The 21,558-nt window shown below is 50.9% G+C and overlaps 2 protein-coding genes across 8 annotated transcripts in view; one reads left to right on the top strand and one right to left on the bottom strand.

The window, feature by feature from the left end:
* Positions 1-3,873: 3,873 nt before the first annotated feature.
* On the top strand, positions 3,874-17,310 carry NCF2 (neutrophil cytosolic factor 2). 2 transcript variants are annotated; one of them, XM_075760533.1, is made up of 15 exons: positions 3,877-4,678; positions 5,155-5,237; positions 5,549-5,657; positions 5,887-6,021; positions 6,393-6,500; positions 7,466-7,525; positions 8,708-8,751; positions 8,964-9,105; positions 9,415-9,477; positions 9,863-9,941; positions 11,486-11,529; positions 12,280-12,431; positions 12,510-12,621; positions 12,854-13,016; positions 14,810-17,310. In XM_075760533.1, exons 1-15 carry the CDS (start codon positions 4,505-4,507, stop codon positions 14,905-14,907), a joined length of 1,566 nt encoding a protein of 521 aa, XP_075616648.1. In that variant the 5' UTR covers positions 3,877-4,504; the 3' UTR covers positions 14,908-17,310. The 2 variants fall into 2 exon arrangements, with proteins under 2 accessions (XP_075616649.1, XP_075616648.1); XM_075760534.1 differs by lacking the exon at positions 6,393-6,500 and having other exon boundaries at positions 3,874-4,678.
* SMG7 (SMG7 nonsense mediated mRNA decay factor) overlaps positions 16,057-21,558 on the bottom strand; it is a 52,775-nt gene continuing 47,273 nt past the window's right edge. For all 6 annotated transcript variants that reach the window (XM_075760528.1, XM_075760527.1, XM_075760532.1 and 3 more), the window contains 5 exons: positions 21,256-21,336; positions 20,506-20,665; positions 18,986-19,156; positions 18,740-18,891; positions 16,057-18,221 (listed from right to left, as the gene is read on the bottom strand). In XM_075760528.1, coding sequence (XP_075616643.1) covers positions 18,108-18,221; positions 18,740-18,891; positions 18,986-19,156; positions 20,506-20,665; positions 21,256-21,336 — 678 coding nt within the window. In that variant the 3' untranslated portion in view covers positions 16,057-18,107. The remainder of the gene's footprint in view (positions 18,222-18,739; positions 18,892-18,985; positions 19,157-20,505; positions 20,666-21,255; positions 21,337-21,558) is intronic.

Here is a 21,558-nt window from a genome sequence, read left to right as displayed (position 1 = left end):
ATCTCGCGGCCTGTTCCGGTTCCTCCTCATCAGTCAAACGCTGGGTCCGCAGCGGGAAAGTCACAATGGGATGAAGTTGTCTGTCATGCAGTTTGGATGGTAGAATCTAAAAAGTTGATGGTCCATTTATGCTGGAGCCCAGCCCAGTGAACTGGTTTTTTTTTATTATTTTGGGAAGCAAAGATCCTGAAGAGAAGAAGAAAAAGCAGCTTTCATACAACAAATTGCATTTCAGCAACTTGAAAGTGATTTGATTTTTGTCAAGCACAACATAGTGGCTGCCTGGGGTAATCTGAGAAATGCATACTGGTATCAGTGCCATCCTTGCAAAGCTCCCATATTTTGTTTTCTAGATATATACGGTCTTAAAGGATACTAGACAGTTCACATTCCTGTTGTATTGTGTCACAGCGTGTTAGCTAGTGGGTGAATCAGGTTCCAAAATAAAGAGGAGTACTTAAAAACGAATTAGGAAAGCCCAGGGCATCCCGGACCACAGATCACCGTTGAAGGTTCAGGGCCAGGACTGAAATACGTGTGTTTTACGTTCATCATTTTACTGCAGTTCAGTTGTGTAAAATTGCTGGGGAACTTGTGAAATCTTTGCTGGTTTTTGATATCCGCTTTTTTTTTGTAATAATAATAAAGACCAGACAATAAATTGTCACTGAATATTTACTCCATGTCTGAAATGCCTTTGAAGTTTCCGCAGGCTGCTATTCCAGGATGAACAGTAGAAAAGTCGTAAAACTTCTCCCCACTATTATTTTTCTCAATAGGCTTGCTTTCTAGCAGTTACTTGTACCTGTATGTAACGGCAATACCTGCGCAGCTTCATCCAACTAGAAAATCTGAGGTTATTTCAGCTACATATTTAAACAAGAAGAACTGTTCCAAACCAGAACTACTACAGATGTCTCTGCCTAGGCTAAAATTGTAGCCAGAGCACAGGATCATCATCACCACCATTAATGCTAGATGCTTTCTCAAGAACAAAAGAAGGAAAAGGGTAATGGCCTCGCAGCTCCTGATTTCACAGGTGGGCTTTTGTTTGTGTCTCTGCCTGCCCCAGCTCCAAGAGACTAAATGTGTAATCGTTGGTTTTAATAATAATTTAAGCACAGATACAGTCCTGGGCTTCTCCTGTGGGTGGGCTGACTGTGTGCATTCATCATCACTAATGGCACACGTACTCGGCTTGAACTTCTGAAGGGCCTGATGCCAAGCTCTCCGACATCTGAAGGACATTCTCCTGTTCGTTACCCATGTCGTTGCTTTGCAAAAGCAGAGGTAGTGCCTTCAGACGGCTCGAACCAAAGTGTTCCTGATGCACTGCCTTCACTCGGCAATCAGTAAGCCAACAGCTTCAGTAGTAACCTTTTTTTGGATCCTCATTTAAAAAAAAAAACAAAAACCAAAACAAACCTGTAATCCCAGATAAGTGAAAAACATTTTCCAAACCAACCAATGTCAAAGCAGGTCAGCTGCCTCTAGGTGGCATTAGGTAAACGAAGGCAACAAGAAGCATGACCTTAAGGTTTTCTGTTTTCCCCTTGGGCTAGGCTATGATGTATTTAGAAATATTTACATAAAAACATTCATGTCTTCTGCATCTGCGTTCAGAGATGCACTAAAAGACATGCACCAACGAGGGGGTAGTAGTGCAAAATTTGCAGGACGGCACCTCTTCCGTTAACTGGTAGAAAGGTAAAAAGTCAATCTAGGTTTTCTCCTCCAGATCCTGCCTTGCTCGGTTTCATGGACAATATAAATACCACACCAGGGAGCAAGCACCCCCGGCTGAGCGAGTCCAGAGCAGCCTTAGATCCTCGGGCACCAGCTCTGCAGGAGAACGCACACAATCCCACCGCACAGCAGAGCCTGAGCTTGGTACGGCAGGCACATGGTTCCTGGCACAGCCAAAATCCACCGGCATGGTGTAGGCAAGACCTCCAGCAGCGAAGCCCAGGAATGGGACCGGCCCACACGACGGAGAGGAGCTCACCAAGGAAGTCACCTCCAGCTAGCGGCCGTCTCGCAGCAGTTGGGGCTGGTGGAGGTTGTCCTCAGCTCCTGGCCCCGAACCCCACTCACCCCAGCAGAGCGGCCATTTGCACACACCCAGGAGGCAGAGGGGGTGTTTTAGTCCTTTGAATAATACAGCACAACAGGTTTCTAAGATGAAAACAGAGAAAGATGGGCAGGGAAGAAAAAAAAAATCCCTAACCAATTTTGCAAAACCCGTTTCCCTTCTTATTATGAGAAGGAAGCCTTCAGTGAAAATACTCCACATGCAGGTGAGACCTACTCACTCAAAGGCATACAGCATTTGCAGAGCTCTGCTAGGAAGGCTCAGGGCTTCTGAGGCTCGCTCGCAAACCTCCCACCACTGCCTCTGGCTTTGGCCAGAGCGTGTGGCAACGGCACCTTATCAGTCACATCCTGCTTTTGTAACAGCCGAGAGAAACTGCTGTCCTCCCGCTGCCCGGAGCTGCAGCCCCCACCAAGCCCTGGGCTCCGAGTCATCCCTCACTTGGCCAAAGTTCCTGCGGGCTCCTGCCTCGCTCCCTGCCACTGTTTAGGGAGTGAGCCAAAACCTCAGGTCCTGTGCAGAGAGAGCGCTCAGTCTCCTCCGCTCCTCGTGTGTTACACATCTCCCAAACAAGGCCAAGCCCCTCGGTCTTTCTTCATGTGTGATGTTTTCTAGTGCCTAGATCGGTCTTTTTCGGGATCTCTTCAGAAATGATGATAAGTTCTCGCATACTGTTGCTGTACGAACTTAAAAATTACTCCTGCACCTTAGCTGGATTTGGGGCATTTCTACATATTTCTTACCCATCTCTCGGTGATCTGCATTTGTTCTGGATTCCAAGAATCTCCCACGGGAGATGTCACCATCTCTGTTACTCACTTCCTCTTGGACGTTATGGTAGACGAAACAAGTTTGCCTACTAAACCGACTTGGTAAGAGAAAGGGGAACAAAAGACTCTCTCTTACTAGAAGGACAATTTCAAAGGAAGCTTTGAAATTGCTTGAATGTTAACATTAAAAAATAACCAAGCAGAAGGATAGCTGCTCTGAACATTTGCTGTGCTTGCATCTTTCAGATCCCATCTTTCTGTGAAATGCAAGGAAAAAAAACCCAACAAACACCACTTGCCATGCGTGATCTCGCATCCTCCTCCAGCTCCCTTTATACCAGTTTTGGGATCAACCTGACCCAGCAGTGCCCCAGTTCAGAAAATTAAACGAGCACAAAGTTATCCTTACAATAACGTGAACCATTTCCTGCAAGACAGGGTCTCCCATTCCTCAAAAGAATGAGAAAAGGCATCTCAGAGGGGTGTTTTCATGCTCACCATGTTGTTATTCCCACCCCTCTCCTTCAGCAGCACTGGCTGGCTGCATTTCCCTCTGCTTTTCTGGAGGTCAGAGTCTCCTCCGTGCTCCCGTGGGAAGCCCGTGGGAGCTGGCTGGGTGCAAAGGGATGCTGAGGGCACTCTTGCAACTGCAGAACCAACGAGAGCCCGAGGTTTGGTGATGTGCTCGGTCCTACTTTTGATTGAAAACTAAGTCCTTGCTCTGCAGCGGCTTGGGTTTCTTCCCCAGCAGAAGTCAAACAGAGGTCTCCTCCACCATGTCCCTCCTGTTGTTGGCATTGTGTAATTTACTGGGGAAGTGTGAGTAAACACACGAGGGCCAAGTCTTGCTGACATATTTTAAGCTCTTACAAAATACGCATCGCATCACTGGTAGATGAGGCAGAGGCAAAGTAATTCCAAAACTACTTAAAAACCACGTGTGGAGCACCAGCTCCCATACTTCTGAGTCAGCAGGTCAGACCCCTGCCATCACCACCTTTGTGGCTGCCACGTGCTCAGCGTCCCCGTCCTCCCAGGAGCGCTCCAGAACCAGCTTACCCTCCGTTGGCCATAAAACACCGCGACAGAAGCGATGTCGGGGTGAGTGTGAGTTACCACCCTGCTTGGGCAGGCCGGGTAGCCCCAGCCCAGCTGCAGGCAGCCGTGCCTGCCAGGAGATGCCTGCAGGAACCATTTAGCATCTCCATCAAAGGCCACGCTTCGGAGGGCGTGGGGGGCTCAGCTGCAGCGCTTGCCCTTTGGCTTTGCACCCCCACGTTTGTCCTGATCAACCACCCAGCTGACAAAATCCACGGCTTTTCACGAAAAACCCAGAGAAACAAAATCCAAAGAGGTGAAGAGCCGCTGCCGGAGAGGACCTGGCACACAACCCGTGGCAGCTCAGCCTGGAAACCCACTGCGGCGGTGGCAGCCTCTGCCCCACTTCCCCATCCCGGGGCCGCGTTTCACTGACGTGAGTGAGGCCACTTCCTGCCAGGTTTGCGACACGGGCAGCGGGGAAGGCAGAAGTACAGGCAGAAGGGAGCTAGAAGAGAGGCTGAGCAGCGCCGCAAGGAAGGACGAGGAGAGGGACGAGACCCACGACGCGGCCGGGTACCCTGCATCCTGCTCCCGCTCTGCCATGTCCCTGGTGGAGACAATCCGGCTGTGGCAAGAAGGGGTGTGCGCGGCAGACGGGAAGGAGTGGAGGGCAGCCCTGGATGCCTTCACGGCTGTCCAGAACCCCCCTGCCAAAATCTGCTTTAACATCGGCTGCATCCAGCTTGTTCTGGGGAAGCTGGCCGAGGCAGAGGAGGTAAGGTACAGCCCCCGCTCGCAGGCGCCGGTGAGTTTGCACGCAGACCTGCCAGACAGATGGACACGGTGGGAAAGGGAGGAACTCAGGGCCACGGTCTGACTAAGGGAAGGATTCGGGACTTTTAAAGCTGGGATGAAGCGTGACACCCCTGGGCTGTTCCTGCTGAACCTGTTTTCTCAGTGAATCAGAGGCGAAGCAGCAGGAGAGGCGCATGGCTTGCTGCTTGCACTTTCTCCCTCCCAGAAGTGACCGCAGGGCATTAAGCTGCCGAGCGAGCAGTGGCAGATGGTTCCAGCTCAAAAACATTAGCAAGCCTGGTACGGACTCCAGCACCCAGTGCCCAGCGCTGTAGGGAGATGTAGCCCCCAGAGCCCCTTGGCTAAAGCAGGACAAGGTTAACCGCTTTACACCCTCGGGTTTTTCAAGGTCTTCCCTTCTCGCCCCCTTTTTGCCCCACTCCTACCTCTGTGCAGGCATTCACCCGGAGCATCAGCTGCGACAAGCACCTGGCAGTGGCTTATTTCCAGCGAGGAACCGTGTTTTACCGGAGACAAAAGTGAGTGGAGGGCTTTAATGCTTCGGTTTTGCCGCTTGCAGAGATGTCAGCCTTCGGCTGAGGACAGCCCTGGGTGGGTCGGTACAGCCCCAGGGACCAAATTGCAACCGCTTGAGGTAAAACAGGCTCCTGCTCAGCAGCAGCTCGGTCTTGGGATTAACACCAGCCTCAGAGCATCTCTCCCCACCCTGGGGTGTCCGAAAACACTAGGAGGAGATAGGAGAGACTCAAACAAGTTTAAGTAAAAACTTAGAGGCACCTGCAAGTGGTACCAGGTGGTGGTGGTGACACCCTTGTCCTCTGCTCCACAGCCATGAAAAGGCCATTGAGGACTTCAAAGAGGCGCTGGCCCAGCTGCGAGGTAACCAGCTCATCGACTACAAGATCCTGGGGCTGCGGTACAGGCTCTTTGCTTGTGAGGTAAGAAAGACTTGACCAGCAGTTTTGATCCCAAAGGGTTGTTCACCGTCTCAAGAAGTCTAAGACGACAGCCAACTTCTCTTCGTGCCTTGCAAAAAAAAAAAACCAAGCAAGCTGGTGCAGTGCTCTGTGCGGTGCCACCACCCTGTTGTCCCCTCCTTCACCGTGCTCCTGGCAAGGGGCTGGTGAGCTCTAAGAGCTCATTTCCTTGCTCCCATCCCTCTGGCAGATACTCTATAACATCGCGTTGGTGTACGCCACGATGGAGGACTGGAAGAAAGCTGAGGAGCACCTGACACTGGCCATGAGCATGAAGAGCGAGCCCCAGCACAACAAGATCGACAGGGCGATGGAAGCCATCCTGGTAAGGAGGAGCAGGTCTTACAGCTGCCGTGTTTGTTCACAGCAGTCTGACAAGGAGGAGGGGAAAAAAACCCCAGTGAGAGAGAAACCACCTTTCAGCTATCGCTTTAGCAGAGCAGGAGGAAAATGCAGCGGGCTGAGCAAAATGTGGGTGATGTACTGAGACACGAGTTGGTAGGAAGCGCTTTGGGTCACTGGGGAGGCAGGGACGGGAAGACCGGGTTAAATGGACCATGTCAGGGCTGGGGTCGGGCTGTCATAGTGGTGTTTTGACTTTATGGAGTGAGACGTTAACCCCAGAAGTAGAAGGAAGGGGACATTAAGCAGTCCCTGCTCTCACCTCTGAAGAGCACTGATTTCTCTGTGCTACAGAAGCAGAAGCTCTACGAGCTGGTGGCCATTCCCACGGGGAAGCTGTTTAGACCAAATGAAAAGCAAGTGGCTCAGCTGGAGAAGAAGGACTACCTGGGAAAAGCTATGGTAAGAAAGAACGAACTTATTCAGGCCAAGCCTGGGGGTTGAAGAGAGCTGCTGACCGTCCTCTCACCGCCCCCCTGAGCTGCTGTCTGGTGGGCAGCCAGAGATACGGAGCTGGTCCGTGCCTTGGGGATCCCCCCCAGGCGTGGAGGGAGGGATGGCATGTCGGGGTCTCATGGGAAACAGGGAGGCTGCAGGAACAGAGGAGCTAAAAGCATGTTTCTGCAGAGCATGGCCTATTTTTAGTTTCTCTCTTTAGTGAGACGTGAGGGACAGTCAGTCAGCAACAAGCTGGAACTTCACTGGAGCTTCAACTCGAGCCAAGACTTTTTCAGGGAGGGGAAAAGAAGCTATTTAATATCTGACACCCACAAATGACCTCCAGTTCTTCCCCTGCTCCATTTGCAAAATATCAGTTCAGATAAGCGAGCAAGCTTTTCTCTCATGAGTTTGCAAAATCCAAGCGCTGGGATGCCACGCTTGGAGGCAGGTCCTGGGAGGCAGTGCTCTCTGGAGAGCAACCCATCGGCTCTGCAGGCACTGGGGAATCGGTTGATCGAGAGCCAAGCAGCTCCTCGGGCATCAGGGGATCCCCAGAAACTTGCACACAAGCATTTATGAACTTTCTGAACGATGCTTAAAGCTGTCTATACGAGGTAGGGGCTTCAGTTGGACTCTAACTCCCTTCAACATTTGTGATTAAAATATAAAGGGAAACTTTTAGGTTGTAGTGACTATAACTGCAGTAAAGGTGAGGCTAAGAGCTGAGACCTTGCCACAGCTGAGAGGTGAGTTTTGGTGCCAGAAGCACCAAAATCAAAGGTGCTTAGCCTAAAACCACAGCCCCTCTAGAACCTGAAGCATCCTGAGGAGCTTGGCTTGGCCAACAGCAAAGGAGGAGGGTGGACATCAGAGCTCTGGAGAGGTCTATGAGCCCTAAGTCACTGCCCGTCTGTCTTTGGCTCTAGGTGGTGGCATCCGTGGTGGACAGGGATGATTTTTCAGGATTTGCTCCACTCCAACCACAGGTAAGGCACCACCGACGAACAGCACCCTTGGCGAAAATTCAGGAGGACGTGGGGATGGTTATCATCCCACAGCGAGCCGAGGGCTCTGGCTCAGAGTGGGGAGCGAACAGCAGCATTGCCACCGTAAACTTCCTGCCACTGCCGCGGGGAGGAGGCGGACACTGCCCCCACGTCTCAGCTGCTCGCTCCATCATTGGAGAGCGTGGCCCAAACCCACCTACGTTTGTGGTTGAGGTTAACCCAGTTCCCCGAACAGGGAAGTCGCGGCCTGGCGGCGCGTCCTCTGCCCCCACCGTTGCTGTGGGGTGACGGCTTTCGGCAGGGAGCAGTCTCAGATCCTGCCTGTAAGATTCATTGGGTTCATCTGACTCAGCTGAAGCCATCGGAGAAGCAAGAGTGGTTTTGCTTTAATTGTCCATCGTCCTCCCAGTTCCTGAAGCCCTTCACATTTTCATTGCTGTTTTCCTGATGATGTAGCAGCATCTTTCCATGTCATAAGGCTCCCGAGAGTTTTTACAGGAGCTTTTCAAGAGGAAGTGCAGCTGCTGCAGCCTACGGCACCGTTACGCAAGATAAAATACACTCTTCTCAACGCAGCCAAGAGTTGACATCTCGCTGCAGGAGTCAGGACTGTTTCAAGTAACTTCTTCAGAGGCTTGAGAAGTCCACCAGGGACCTTAAATTACTTCGGCAGGAGAGACCATAAAGCACGACGGCGGCGGCTAGGGATTTTACAGGCACGATACTGGGAAGATAACGGGGAAGCACAACTTACTGCTTACACCAGCTGATCTCAAATCCGTGATCTCAACCTTCTGTGAGCTGAAACCAAAATCACAAGTGAAAACAGGATTGTGCCTCTGAAAACCAACCACAAGTAGAAGAATTTGGCAACTGCTTGTTTGAAGGAGCAAAGCTGGTGATACTCCTCATGGCACAAAAGGCATTCAGTTGCTTTATGCATCGGGGTGGCAGAAAGCTGAGAACCTACTGCAGCCAGCTGCAAAGCAGCAAAAATCTCCCTTTAGGTTCAAATCATCTGACCTGACCCCAGTCCAGGGAGGAAGGAACCGTGTAGGGGTGATGGCAGGTGTGGTACGAGGTTGCAGGACATTTCTGCAAAGCAACTGAAATCTTCACTCCAGATTACTGATAATTTTCTTTTTGTCTTCTCATTGGCAGGCCTCTGGTCCTCCACCCAGGCCCAAGAACCCAGAAATCCTCAGGTAGGTTGGATGAAGGATGGACAGTGCTGCTAACCCATGCAGCATGTCCAACCCCATCCTGCACCATCGCAGCTGAGCGTCCAGCCAGCACCCAAAGCTCAGGCAGGACAGGGAAGGGATCACAGAAGCGAGGAGACAGAGGTCTGGGTTTCCCCTACAAAGTAGAACAACGTCACCCACCTTCCTGACCTGGCCGCCGCTCTTGCACCCAGGGCCCTTGAAGGGCAGCCGCACCGCGTCCTGTACGAGTTCATCCCCGAGACCACTGAGGAGCTGCAGGTCCTGCCAGGAAACATTGTCTTTGTCCTGAAGAAAGAGAAGGACAACTGGGCGACGGTGATGTTCAACGGAAAGGTACCAGGGGCGAGCTTGGCAGGAGGGGGCGGGTGACAGGGTGGATGCTGCGAGGTTCTGCAGAGGACTTGGAGAGCAAAGCCTTGCCATCAGCAACTAAATGAGTTTCTGACTTAAGGGACTTATGTCCACTCTGCCTTAGGCGACAGAGTTCAGTGAAACCCACCCAACTTGCAGTAACTAACCAGCCTTTGAGCCTCAGGGACTCTCCAGGATCCAGGGCAGGGCAAGGACAAGCTCCGCTGCATCCTCCAACAGCGGGTTGCCTCCTTGTCAAGGAATCCCCATTCGTCTTTCCTTCCCCCACAGAAAGGGATTGTCCCCTGCAACTACCTCGAGCCCGTGGAGCTCCAGAACAAGCTGCACATCCAGGTGAGGAGGTCCACAAGGAGATGATGTCCTGAGGAGAGCGGATGCCCACATGTTCACCTGCCACCTATTCTGGGCCTTCCAACAGGACCCATACCTGCAGCTCCCTGTCCCTCATAATGCTGGGGTTGGTTCTTCTGGATCATGGTCACCTCACCGTGAGCTCAGAGACCTGCAAAACCTGGGCAGATGCTGTGCTGATGGCCCCCCAGGTGGTTGACAAAGCTGGGGAGATGAAGGAGTAGTGAAGTCGCCCGTCCGCAGTTCAAGACCCCCTACAGACCCTGGGAAAACAAGGGGTTGAGGGGAGGCTCCACGAGGCAGCAGCACCCCAGCTCCCTTAGGAAGGGTGGCATTGACAGCACTGCCCTCTCCCCATCCGGCACAGGAAGAAGTCTCTCTTGAAACCGAGATCCCAGAGCCACCCAGCTCCACCGCTCCGGAAAAGCCGCGGCGGCCAGTGCCAGGTCAGTGAGGGGAGCCGAAGGGACAGGGGTGCTTTAGGGACAAAACCCCGGCAGCAGGTTTGAGACGGTCTCCTGGGTGCTGTGCCCTCACGCTTTGAGACCAGAGCCGGGGTTCATCTCCATCTCGTTCCCGGGCCCGAGGCTGGAGGGGCATTAGAGCAGGAGGCAGAGATGGCAACTGCAGTGCTGAGGACGGAGTAAAGCAGAGCACGCGGGTCCCTGAGGAAAGCAAGTCCCTCCACGAACTTAATTAGCACAGCGACTAATGAGGAAAAGGGCCTGGGGATAGGAACGGGGCAAGTAACCCAGCTTGTCCAAGTCTTGGAATAGAAGGTTCCTTACAGGCTTCTCCTTTGAGCAGGGCACCTGCGATGGTTTCGGTGCTGCTGTGAGCTGGGCTGGCTGTGGAGGAGCTGTGGTTGCCCTGGGAAGGGGATTCCTGGACGATGCTCCTCGGTGTCCCAGGCCCCAAGCACGGCTGGCTCAGGATGCCGGGGAGCTGCAACGGGGCGCTGCTGCGGGAGGGCTCCTCTGCACTGTCCAAAATTGCAGTTTAAAGCTGGGGGGTGCACGCGTCCTGGGCATGTGAGAAAGCAAGCTGAAACGCAGAGCTGGGAGGAAGCATGGCGAGTTACCCTCTCTAGAAAACATCATGGGTGCTCGGAGCTGGAGCCTGTGGCTGAGCTGCAAGCTCCACACTGCTGCAGGAAAAAAAACATTTGGGGTAGAAAATATCACCCTGCAGATATTTTACCTGGGTGTTAACCTGCTGCAGTTTATTCCTGCTATCGTTTGGTAATCTGCCAAAAAAAAAACCCCAAAATAGGACAGGGCTCACGTCCCAAGCAGGGCAGCCTCATACGGCGTCTGGTGATAAAGCTGATAAAGAAAATGGCTGTGGGCCATGGAAGTTAAGGACAAACATCTGAGGGATCCAACAACCTCAGAGAGCATCTTTACGGCACCAAAAGCCATCGCAGATCTAGCAGTGGGACTGTATTCAACAGCCTAGCTCTGTCTCTTCCCATAACAAGCAGAGTCACGTCAAAAAGTAGAGCAGATCCTTGTGAAGAGACCAACAAACCTGCATCGAATCACCCTACCTGGAGGTCTGAATTTAGCTTTACAACCCGGTGAAGGACAGGGATTGCCTCTGGTTTTCAGTGTGGACCTGGGGAGACCAGAAGAGCAAAGACAGTAAAACCAGCAGCTCATGTTTGGGGTTTGTTTTTTTTTTTTTAATTGTTTTTAAATCCACCCAGGAAAGACATCCCACCCCTAAAGCTCCCATCCCTGTAAGAGGGAAGGCACAGAGCCCGAACCTCTGCTTGGTGGTTGTATCCAAATCTTACAGACAAATCCCAACGCAGCTGATGCTGCTTCTGTTCGAGGGACCACCGCTGGCTGCAGGGCTGGTTGGTGTTGCTGCAGACAGTGATGGGTGTCGAGGAGAAGGGCCACAGGAGATCTGAACGTGTATTTAGGCGAGAGCAGCAACGCTTACCCAGTCCCACCTGATGAGCCACCTCTTTCTTCCTCCACAGACTACGCTCCTGCTACTGCGACGCAGCCGAGAGAAGCAGCCAAGGTAACTCCTTGTGAACACAGACCCCGAGGTCCGTGTTACAAACCCGCATTTGTGGCGTGTTGCAAGGGGCTGCCATGCCCGGCCAGCACCACGGCCCTGGGAGCAGTTCAGGTTTTCATCCTTCAGGAGCTTCTCCAAAGCGGAACAGCAGGGCGAGGGGCCAGCAGGTCATCAGGACCCAACTGGGTGACCAGGGCTTCTCCAGATCCGCTCCCGGCAGGACCTGGGGCTGGTGGCAGAGCCCTCGTACACATTTCATCCAGGTTGAGCTGTGGCACTTGAGAAGGGAGAAACAGGAGAGAGCTTGGCTGTAATGCACGTGCCTCCGGGCAGGGTCAGCACATCAGGAAGTCACACTGGGGACAGACACGGGAAAACACAATCCCAACTCAAAAAAAAAAAAAAAAAAAGAAGAAAGAATGAGGGGGCTGGGGAGCAGACACACCTCAAATTCCGTTGCCCAAAGCCCCAAAATGGTCACTAAGTGCCTAATCCATTCCCACGCTCTCTCCTGGGACAAGCCCCGGCGCTGCCAACCGGCCACACGCCCAGCCACAGCTGGGCAGCACGACGGCTGTCCTGCCCCAAGCAAAGTGCCAAAGGCTGCGCGTGCTAGCAGAGGCATCTCCCCGACCAGCAGCCGGCTGGTGTCCCGCAGCTCAGATCTGACTCAGGCGACCGCAGTTCCCACCTCCCGGTCCCTCTCCCTGTCCTCACCACACGAGCTGACGACTAGTTTGTCGCCCGCAGGAGGCCGAAGCAGCCGCCTCCAGCCCTCGCATCCTCAAGGTGCATTACAAGTACACGGTCGCCCTACAACTCGAGCCAGATCTCTCCTACGCGGAGCTCCTGGACCTGGTTTGCAAGAAACTGGACCTCCAGCCGGAACACACGCAGCTGAGGTGAGGCGCTGCCCGCTGCGGGGAGCTGGAGCCATTTTCAGGGCTCCCACCCTTACCCCACGTCCTCCCCACACCCAGGTACAAGCCTGCGGGGAGCCAAGCGCTGGTGGCTCTGAGCGCGGAGAACCTGGAGGCGGCTTGGAGCCAGAGCAGGGACAACAGTCTGACGGTCTGGTGCGACATCATGGAGGTCAGTGACAGCTAGCGGTGGCAGCCACCTCTTCTGCCGGCTCCCGGCGAGGAACCTCAGCAGACGTTACCTTTGCTTTCCTTGCCGCAAGCGCAGGCTTGTGGCTCTCAAAGCCAGAGAAAGGCAGCGGAGCAAAGGGGGGTGAAGAGGAGAAGCAGAGTTTGTCTCCCATACCCTGGTATGAAGAAAAAGAAGCCCAAAGGTGTCCTTACTGGCTTATTTCCTGCCCTAGGGAGAGGGGGTTTTACTGGACAGCAAGCCCGAGGAGGCACCACAGGAGGCAGCACCAGAGGAGACGGGACCAACCCAAGTCGTAGCGCAGTACAGTTACGAAGCCACCCAGCCTGAAGACCTGGAGTTTCAGGCAGGAGACGTGATACTCGTTTTATCCAAAGGTAATCATGCTCCTTCTGCAGCAGGGCAGGACAGGGCCCTCCCGGCTCTGGCGAGAGCACGGGCCTGACCTCGAGGTGCCGAGCGCCTGCGGCAGCTGCTGCTCAGCTCCGTGGAAGTTGTGGGTTCCCAGAGTCTGCCAGTCAGGCCAAAAACTCTGGGTATTTGGTCAGACACCAGATGTACATTCCTTGGTGGGAGCCTACAAGCTTCACTAGGGACTTTGATCTCTCTGCCCGAATCCTCCCATCTTCCAAAGCAAACTGCTTCACGCTGGGGACCTGCAGAGCAGCCGCCTACCTCAGGCGGCCTTCACCCACAGCAAACTTCTCCTCCTGCACGTTGCGCTTTGCCCCCTTCAGATGGAAAACGGGCTGCTCGGGTTTCTGCTGCGGGGCGCTTCTGAGGCAGCTTGCGCTGAATGCCGACGCTGTGCAAGCCAGGTTAGAACGGCAGCTTGCAGAGAGTGCATGAGGTGGCAGTGGAAGCCGGGGAAAGGACAACCTAAGGACACGTAGGAGAGTTCCTCTCCCTCGCATCGCTAGAGCTCTGTCACTGAGCTTCCAGTTTCCAAATTCAGGGGGCAAATTTGCTCCATCCCCACGAAGGTAAAAAAAAAAAAAAATCCAACCTACTGAGGCGTTGCTTTGCGTGCTCCTGATGAAGGACAGGGCTTTCAGCTTACCAGGCAGTTCTCCAGAGCCCGGAGACGAGCAGGACCAAGCCTGCAGGGCTGCTTTCGCCCACCGCAACCGCCCTGTGCGGGAGCGCAGGCAGAGCTCTTCCTGGGGCTTCCCACCCAAGCCTCCATGTTACACACGCTTCCTCCAACGTATTTTCATCACGGCCCCGATTCTGCCGCCCCCTTCCCCACCGTTTCAAAACAGGAGAGTTTCACTTGAGCTGTGTTGAACTTTACTGATGGCAGTTTGTTTTGTAAAAGAGATGTCTCCTTTTGGCCGCCGCACCCCGCCTTACCTTAGGCAGGAAGGCAAGTTACCTCCCCGGATGCTTTTTCTCCCGTTCCTCTCACCTGGCACCTTTCTCTGGATTTCTTTTGAAGGGTACAATCTTCCATTAGCCTCAATCCTCTTGGATATTAGCCTTTAGTGCTTCTGTGAGACGTGAGGCTTAAACGCAGCCTAAATCTCAGCAAGACCAATACATGTTTTTGAGCGGGATCCTTTAAGCCTGTGCAGAACGCACAGGCGGGAGGACAAATTATGATGTTTTGCTATAGATGTAGCTCCACCACCCATTTGTGCTATAGCAACCACCATACAACATCGATGACTCCCATTCCACCCCAAAATCCTACTTCTCCTGGCCAGGCAAAGTATTTCCCATTACAAAGTTGGTTCTCACCTCACTGGTTCCCCACAGCAAGAGTTTTCAGAGCTCCTAAACTTTACTCAACCCAGGCTAGCATTTTAGGGTATTTTTTTTATATGAACACAGAACAGCAGGTGAGAATACACTTTAGCTGGCATCCTTCAGATCATTTCCTTGCTCTCCACACTCCCTTTGTTCTATTCAAGGCAGTTTGAGTCCCTTGGTCTCTATTTTGATCTACTTTTCCCACCTTCGTTTGGCAGCGGGTTCTTGCTTACCTCACAGCTTTGTTCTCCGCCTCATCCCCTTTCCTCCACCTTCCTCTCCGCCTTTAGCGTGGCTAAAAGGTTTTTCAGCAGGAAAAAAAACCTTAAAATGGTGATCTCTGTCTGCAGCACAAGGGGGTGGTTATGCTGCTGCACATCCCTAGGGTGACAAAAATGGTGTTGATTTTACCTTGCAGTGAACGAAGACTGGTTAGAAGGCCAGTGCAACGGGAAGATCGGCATCTTCCCATCCGCTTTTGTTCAAATGTCTAACACTAAAGACCCGGAGATGTGATTTCAAAAGAGCCTGAGGAGTCGTGGAAAGAAATAAATTCAACTGTTGCAATTAATAAGTTTCCATATTAACCACTGCATCTGAAACCGGACTTAAAATATTATCGCTACTTGTATTAAAGGCTTTATTTTTTATTTTACCTTCTGCATTGTTCTCTAAAAACCCCTGTGCTTACCAAGAGACTTCCCTACCCTGACCAAAGCTTTTGTACAGGCGTGCCAGCAGCTGGGAAAGCCCAGGAGCGGGTGGTGCCGCTTGCATTTACAGCCCTGCCAACAGATCCAGAAGGGGAACTGCCGTTCGGGAAAGGCTGAACTTCCACCACCACTTGGTTCCTTAAAACATTTCTGCCAACCCCAAGAGCTTAAAGAGGCACCATGCGGGCTCGTCCCCTGCTCCAACTGACAATTCACTTCAAAACCACAGCGCCTGTAAACCCCCCCAACACAAATATTCAATCTTTTTCACCTTTGGGGGCCGTATCTCAAAGCTTTTTCGCAGCAGTCAGAGGAGACAGTAAGTTGGAATCTGGAGTCGCAGCAGGTCCTGCAGCTGTTCCCTACAGAAAAGCCTACGCAACTTGGATTTCCTCTTCCCTAGCCAAGAGGTTTGCCCCCCTCTGCCCGCAGCCCTATCACAGTATTTCACCTTCCCCAGAATCTCCTATTTATTTTTAAAGGAACTTATTCTGAAGAGTTGTTTGGATATAAACAAACACCTGTCATTTAAAAACCAGAGCATCTCCGTAGTGGGACGCATTGGGAAGTACGCTGTTAGAAACTGGCTGCAAACAGCCCAGCGCCCCGATTTACAGGCAGGAGGATCCATCTCCTCCAGCTCCTATTGCCTGTGCAGTTCCAGGTTCAAATACTCCAGTCTGCAACTGAAGGAGAGCTTTGCAAGCTTCTCCCAGCCCAGATTTTTTGGTTCGGTACGTAAAACCCATTGCACGCAGGCCACACAAAACCACCATCCAATTATTTGCACTGAGCCCAAGCCAGAATCTCTGCGATTTATTTAGTTCTCTTTCAAATGGGGGGGGGCGGGAATCAACTTCAAACCTTCTTCTGACTTCTCCAGAAAAATAACGCATTTTTAAAAGCCTGCAGCTGAGTTACACAGGAAATAAACGCGACACACAGACCTGGATGGAGAGAACATGGTTTAATTAAAGGCAAAGCTGATTTCAGCAGCTGCAGTTCTTGCACAGACAGACAAAAAACACAAAAAAAGCTTACGACACAAACCAGTTTCTGTTGGGGGCCCCTTCCCTTGCTCCCCCGGGCATCGGAGGACAGGAGGGGAGTCCCAGCCGAGAGTCGGACGCATTCCTGAGGCCGGATGCTCATGCACAAGTGGAACGCTGCGGCTGGGACCCTGGCACTGCCGGGAGCGAGATGGCGAACCTGGTTAGCTCGTCTAGGGTGCAAGAGTCAGTGAGGGTTCAAAGACTGGAATGTCGCAGCTGCCTGGGTGTACAGCTCGATACACAAACCGGGGGACTGGAGAGAAGTACAGAGGGGTTTGGTTCATCTTACCACTGGATGGGAACTTCACTTTTTGGACTTTGTAAAGGAAATACAGCTTGGAAATGCAACAAAGAACAGTGATGTTGCTAAGGTGGAGACTGTGGGGAGGCTGCTCGTACCCCCTCAGAGGGGTATTGTGTCTCCTCCGTCTTCCCTTTCGGTATTCTCTGGGGCTGCCCAGACTCCAGTGTCACTTCGGCTCCTGCGTGTGCTTTGCTCTGCAGCTGACTTCCAGCTCAGAGATCCTGAACCATCACACAAACCCCTACTGCTAAACACAGCAAACGGACATTGAGATCGTTTCCGTAACTTCCCTGGGAAACCTAACAAAAATGCCATCCTTTTCTTTAACGAAGCTTCCAGTCTTCCTTTCCCCCCTAATAAATAGCAAATAAAACATTTTCCTTTTCCCTTCTGCACCTTTTCATCTATGAACAGCACTATGCTTTCTTCCGTGTGCGCGTTACACACGTGTGTCCATGGGTGCCTTGAATTTCATTCTGGAACTGAAAGTTTGGGGCTGCAGCTGGGGGCGAGGGGACGGGGACGGGTTTCTGCAGAGCTGATGCGTGCCTGCGGGGGTGCGGACACTCCGCACTGTCCAGGCCGACTGTCGGCTTTACCCAGCCCTGCTGGACCCCTGATTATTTTCTGCGAGATGTCGCACGTTGATAATGAAACTACTAGCGTCCAGCGAAGATGAGGGGATGGAGAGAGAAAGAAAAAAAAACCCCAAAACAAAAAAACCAAACCAAAAAACCATTGAAAGCTTTCTACCTACCTATTAAAATGAGTCAGGCTGTGAATGCACAGACTAGCCCGCCCTTTGTGGGGCTAGCCACTATGCTACAGTAAAATGTACAGGAATCGAACATTAATTTAAAACCCCATAGCAGTTAACTTGCTTGTCCAGCAGAGTGCTGCGATGCCCCACGTCACCGATTGTAGCTCAAACACCTACTGAGAGGAGGGCATTTCATGCTGGAGTCTCTAACCCACCCGTGGCCTGGCCAAAGCCTTCGGGCGAGTGGTGAAGTGGTGTCAAGTGCCAAACTCTCCTTCATGAAACTCCTTCGCTAGCCCAGGAGATAGAGCCCCACCTCACCACCAACCACCTCTGACCGGAGCAGCGACTGGGGCTTTCATTGCTACACACTGACTACGAAGCACGTCTGTGTACGGAAGAATTCAGTGTGATCTTACTACTGAGATAGTAATAAAGATGTTTAGGAGTAATTTCAACTACATTCTCAGTCAGCAAAGCAATCATTAATGGATTCCTATTTTATCTCCCCAAAGAGAGGAAAAGGATTGAGAAGTTCTCATTGGCTTCTCCCATCTGCCCTTCGTTCTCAGCTTTTACTTCCCATGTGGCTGGGGACATGCACGATGGAGAAGGTGAGAGGCGGTGATATCGGGTTACTGAGCGAGACAAACAGCAGTTCCTCTCTCCCTCCAGAGGGCCCAGGGATGGGAGAGTTCCTGATGTTGTTTTCTTGCACTGCAGACGTTTTGTGCACACTCAGTGGGTCGGTGGAGCACTTACGCCCTCCTGACAGCAAGGAACAGAAGAGAGGGCTGCCACCTGCACAGGACTGTGTGGGCCAGTCCTGCAAACCCAACATGCCATGGTTTATGGAGCCTTCGTTTGCAAGGGTTGCCACCTCTTTCTCAATGCGGCGGGTTCATGGTGCCTTGTCCGCGTTGCTGCTTCTGCTTCTGCTGCATTAACAGCTGCTCCAGGGCTGAGGGTCCAGGGTGCATCATGGAACTGGACCAGATGGACTAAAAACAAACAGCCAACACTAGTACCCCCTTGTATCGGACAGCCCTCCTCTTACGCATGAGGAAGCGGAGACAGTTTTCTACATTCTCCCTCTTCTCTTTATCACTCATACCTGGCTTATCACAAAAGTTAGCCAGACTTCAAAGGCGGCCTTCTAAAGAGAGGCTCCCCTGGAAGGAGCTTCTCCTCCTCCAGAATCCTCTCTACCATAAAAACATATCCCATGTTAATGATTACTAATTTAGACTAGTCAAAACAAATGTTATAATTTCTTCCAGTTCTGCCAGCCTGGTCTTGTTCTGCAAAATATTCTAGAACAGCAAGAACTGGAAAACGGTGACATCTTCCAGCACCGGTCACACCTCCCACACTGCATGCGTAAGCGAATCTGTGGGGAAAAAACCTTCGGTTTCTGACGCTGAACTCTGACGCTTGCGACAGGCTAAAGCCCATCGCCGGATCCTGGCAGCCCCGCAGACCAGCACCCGTTCCTAAGCAGAGTTTCAGTCAAACATACCTTCAGGCTCTCCATAAGCACAGCCGAGGAGTCCTCCATAGCGGGGGGGCCTTGGGCTGCCCAGGTGCCACTGGGAGCACTGGGCTGGTGCCAGCTGCTCTCCGAAGACGACGATGTTGCTGGGAGATAATCCAGACCAAACCCGCCCATTGCTAAAACGGGAGAAAGACAAGTTCAAAGGAACGTAACAAAACCAAACACAATGCCAACAACCGGCTTCACACAAGCCCGGAACCCAGCGCTTGCCTGGCTTATCTGTTTTCCAGCGGTCTGCGACTCTCCTGTCTCTGTTGTCTGGAGTCCCAATAGGTCCGAAGTTGGAGAAGGGAACAGAATTGTGGTTATGGGTTGGAGGGGAGCTTGGCAAGCTGCTGGGGTTGGAGGAGTGAGGAGACTGGCTGGCTGGTGTCGAATGATCTGGTGATTACAAGGCAAGAGGAAAAAGGTCAACAGAAATGGCAGGAGCCTCCCAATTTTGATTTCTTAGCGCTGCTGCGAATTCTGCCATCACCCGGTTCTGTCCAATGCTGAAGATCAGTTTTTATTCCCTCTGTCACATGAGCATAATGCAAATTCCCAAGTTCTGAGTGAAAAAAACACTTTTGTGCATATACAAGAACAGAATGACTGTGTTTAATGCGCACACATGCTTGCCAGAAAATGAAAATCCAGAAAACCTCAAGAGGGCTGGCTAGCCAAACTAAGCTTTCCCCATGTTTCTTGAATATCTTTTCTCAAACTAAAATAATAATAATAATAATCTGTCTCCAAGTTTGACAAGCCAATAAAAAAAAAAAAGAAACCAGTTAGACTCCAAGGAGTTTGCAAGTTTACCACTTTAACTCTTAAGTCTGTGAATGTTCTACACTTCTACGCATCTCGAAGCAATTCAGACCAGAACCCAATATTGAGCAGAAGAGGACCGCAAGGATGGAAAAGCCTCTCTGAGGGCAGGACAGAACGATGCCTGAAGACAACACAGCAGGGCTGCAGGAGACTACGCGCTCTTGAATGAGGAGGTGAAGGGAGAGAAAGCTGAAACCATGTGAGCCATAAATCCTGCTAGAGTAAAGGCACTTTGCAACTCCTTCCAGCTCACCCACAACAGTTATTCCTGATTGGTTGCAAAAGTCTTAAGTGTGACCAAAAAATCTCATCCAGTGCAGATGGTATTTAAAATCCACTCGTTTCTTAGATTCAACCAATTCATTCCCTCACACGCTTCTGGATTTTTAGAGTAAAATCATGACATAACTACAATGTTTTTGCCTTTAAGAAAATTACGAAGGAAAAAGCAAGTTTGCTGCACAGGCTGCTTTACAGTAAAAAAAACCCCAAACTGTCATATATGCCTCTATGTACTCTTCAGTCCTATAGTTTCTTTCTCTTTCAAATATCTACATTATGAAATCCAGTTGTTCCTGCTTTTTTCAAAGAAACACCACTGAAAATACACAGATTTTTGAGTTAAAGCCCTATTCCCAAATGCTTGTCCAGAATCCAAGTGAAAGAGATTTCACGATTTAATACCTCCTACAGCTTTTATCCTGCTCAACTACTTCAATTAAAATCCAGGTTCTTATGCTATATTAATTACAGAATCCCCTCATATTTCTGAGGATATATAAAGAAAACCAGAAACCTTCAGACACTGTCAAGCAGGTTTTTTTTTTTTCTAATTTCCAGTTACATTTACCTTGCAGTAAGTAGAGTTCAGAATTAACTCAAATCCTCTTAAATCACAAGAAAAATCATACCAGGATTACCTGAGCTGGCTGGGAGGGATGGAGACCACGGAGTCCCTTCAAAGAGAGAATATAGTGAAGTCTCCTGATGGGCAACTGAAGGGGTGACTTCTGTTTTTGTGCTGGTATTCATGTTTTTCCCATATACCTCATTGAACATGCTGTTACTCGGATATCTTTCCTGCAAAAATTGTGTTTATTTCAAACACTGAGACTGTACAAAGGAAACAATTATCGATCAAAATATTGTCCTAACTCCTTTTTCACTCCTTAGCCCCATCTTCTTTGACTGTTTTATTTAGCATAAAGTCCATCACATTCTGAATCAGGACAGAATTCTCCTGGCTGGACTGCAAAGCTTTCACAAAAATCTTTAAATTCCCAATACTCACGAAAACTGAATCAAGACCCTGCTCAGTTCTTTAGAAAAGAACAGCTAATCCGTTGCTCAGGAAATAAATCCTACACACTGTAACACTTTGAGATGCACCTTTTCAGTCAACTCCACAATTCTGCTAAGAGCAAGGAGCCCGTGAACTCAGCAAGATTCAACAGTACGCCTGCAGAACTATAGCCAGGATGAATTTGGGAAGACAACTGATAAAGGCAAAGATAATCTTGCTGATACAGACTGAAATTCAGCGCCCAGATGGATTTCTCCCAGGTTTTCCACTGGTTTGAACTAAAGGATATCCCCGTATTTCTGCCACCTTATCTAGTGTAATGGCAAGTTCAAACAGCAAAGGGCTGCAGAGTCTGGTCCTCGCTTACCTGATTAAGAGAAAAGCCACTGAGGGACAGGAAAGAGGATGACTGAGACATCAGTTCTGATGGTTTTTCCAGCAGAGACTTCTTCAGAAACCAAAAAGGGAAAAAGAGCAGTTAGTGTTCAGTGAAGTATGCTATCAGAAACTTCCAGGGTGGTTTTGGTCACATTTAAAACTTTCCTTGCATTTTAGCCCCAGCACTTTGGAGGACAAGGGGAGCAAACTAACAAAAGCAGAAAATCAGTAGTTTCTCTAATAATTGTTATTATTATCTTAAAAAAAAGAAATCATCACAACAGCTGAGAGT

Source organism: Balearica regulorum, chromosome 8 (assembly GCF_011004875.1).
Source record: "Balearica regulorum gibbericeps isolate bBalReg1 chromosome 8, bBalReg1.pri, whole genome shotgun sequence".
Taxonomy (NCBI): Eukaryota; Metazoa; Chordata; class Aves; order Gruiformes; family Gruidae; genus Balearica; species Balearica regulorum.
The sequence above is the reverse complement of the archived record's forward strand: the minus strand, read 5'-3'. Positions and strand labels throughout refer to the sequence as shown.

Coding starts and splice junctions, on each gene's coding strand:
- NCF2 (XM_075760533.1), top strand. CDS start 4,505: ATGTCCCTGGTGGAGACAATCCGGCTGTGGCAAGAAGGGGTGTGCGCG. Junction 9,942..11,485: donor GCCGCGGCGGCCAGTGCCAG/GTCAGTGAGGGG, acceptor CTTCCTCCACAG/ACTACGCTCCTGCTACTGCG. Junction 13,017..14,809: donor GATACTCGTTTTATCCAAAG/GTAATCATGCTC, acceptor TTTACCTTGCAG/TGAACGAAGACTGGTTAGAA.